Genomic DNA, 1,699 nt, shown 5'->3' with positions numbered 1-1,699 from the left:
CGGTTAGAGAATGTTCAGTTCAGTGTTCTAATAATGTGCTGAATAGAAATACATTCTATTTGACATTACATTGCCTTTAATCAATTACCAGTGGGGCAGTCAGTAAGTGCATTTTGTTAGAAAAACTCTTACAAATATGTGATCTCTTGAGTAAAACAATAAAAGGGCTTGGTAGTGACAAGGTTGGGAATTGTTGACTTATTTAGATGATTTTTCCCATTGCAGTGGGTTTAATCGTTCTCCCCAATGTAACTTTCTGATTGTGGAGAAAATCAAAACTATAATGCAAGTCTCTATGTTCACATTTAATTTCTCAGTCTAACGGAGAGAGTCGTCCCTTACTCTGAAGTTTTTTTTCAAGTAGCCATTTCCACTAAATCCTGGATGTTCTTTGCAGTAAAGTGTTTCTCCATTCGATGCTTTGATAGTTTCAAAAGCATTGAATAAAAATCTTTCATGTGGTTTACTATTGAAGAGACTTGCAAAGAAGGTAGTAGATAAAGCATCTTATTCTCTTTTGCTAGAATTTCATACTAACGGGCTACTGAACTTGCTTTTTCCTGTTTTGCAGTTGATCGCCTATGCCTCAACTGCAGACGGGTACTCAGCAGATTTACCTCTTCCCCTGCCCATCAGAGTAGAGGATGAAAATGACAACAAACCTGTTTTCACAGAAGCAATTTATAATTTTGAAGTTGCAGAAAGTAGTAGACTTGGTAAGTCTGCTTTTAAAAATAAAATGTATCATTTTAAATATGTTCGTGTACACTTTTTGAGACACTGAGCTTTTTCATGCTCAAGGCCAGATCATCCTGAGATAACACTCAACTGGTATTTACTCATCAGAAAATGTAATATTAAATCCCAATTCCAATCCATATGTGTCATGCAGGGTAGAAGGAACAAAAAAATTGAAATCAGCATACATATTTTTATGAGGTTTTGTTTAGGAAGGTGTTAAATGGCATTCACTGAGGATACAATTGTTTTAAGCTCTAATTTATATTCTCTTCTCTTAAAACTACTACCTCACTACTTCCAATGTGGAATCAATGCTGGAATCACTTCAGAGTAACTTACATCACATATTCTTCATCCTAAACACTTGCTCTCACATGTGGAAAACCAAAGTATTTCATTTTGAATGGCCCCTAAATGTGGCATTCAGGATGGCTTCTGAGACTTGCGATATGGAGAACAACCACTCACAATAAAGTTGAAAGGACATGGGCTCAGTCATAAGGGATGACTTTGCTAACTTGCCTATTAAAGTTTCCAGTAGTCACTTAGATCTTGACTGCATGATTCTATCTGCTTTTTACCTTTATATTTTACTTTTCAAATTTAATGTCATTGATGTTAACTTGTTTTTTACTCGCCTGGTACAGTTAAAAAATAAAAAAATTATTGGTTTGGAGTTTAAGAAACCTAGTTTTGTTTTCTTTTTGAATAAATTTTATTGTATGTAGTGGAGGTTTATGACATGATGTTATAGGGTACATGTAAATAGTAAAAATGGTTATAATAGTGTAGGAAACTTAGTTTTTGATGTAGGGTCTGTTATTAATTCACTATGGGAACTCAAGGAAGTCCCTTTGAATTTTCTTACCTGTAAAAGGAATTAATTACGTTTTATAACCTATGATGTTTTTAGTCTCACAATTTATGACTCTGTTATGTTTTCCCTTCTTCAAAAAGG

At 34.0% G+C, this 1,699-nt stretch overlaps 1 protein-coding gene across 1 annotated transcript in view; it reads left to right on the top strand.

Annotated features, from left to right (window-relative positions):
- The window catches only part of LOC105820138 (desmocollin-3-like), a 61,855-nt gene that overhangs the window by 17,550 nt on the left and 42,606 nt on the right, over positions 1 to 1,699 (top strand). Inside the window, exon 5 of the mRNA XM_012656565.1 lies at positions 572 to 716. Within this exon, the coding sequence (XP_012512019.1) occupies positions 572 to 716 (145 nt within the window). The remainder of the gene's footprint in view (positions 1 to 571; positions 717 to 1,699) is intronic.

Source organism: Propithecus coquereli, unplaced genomic scaffold (assembly GCF_000956105.1).
Source record: "Propithecus coquereli isolate 6110/MARCELLA unplaced genomic scaffold, Pcoq_1.0 Scaffold51, whole genome shotgun sequence".
In the NCBI taxonomy this organism is placed as follows: Eukaryota; Metazoa; Chordata; class Mammalia; order Primates; family Indriidae; genus Propithecus; species Propithecus coquereli.
The sequence above is the reverse complement of the archived record's forward strand: the minus strand, read 5'-3'. Positions and strand labels throughout refer to the sequence as shown.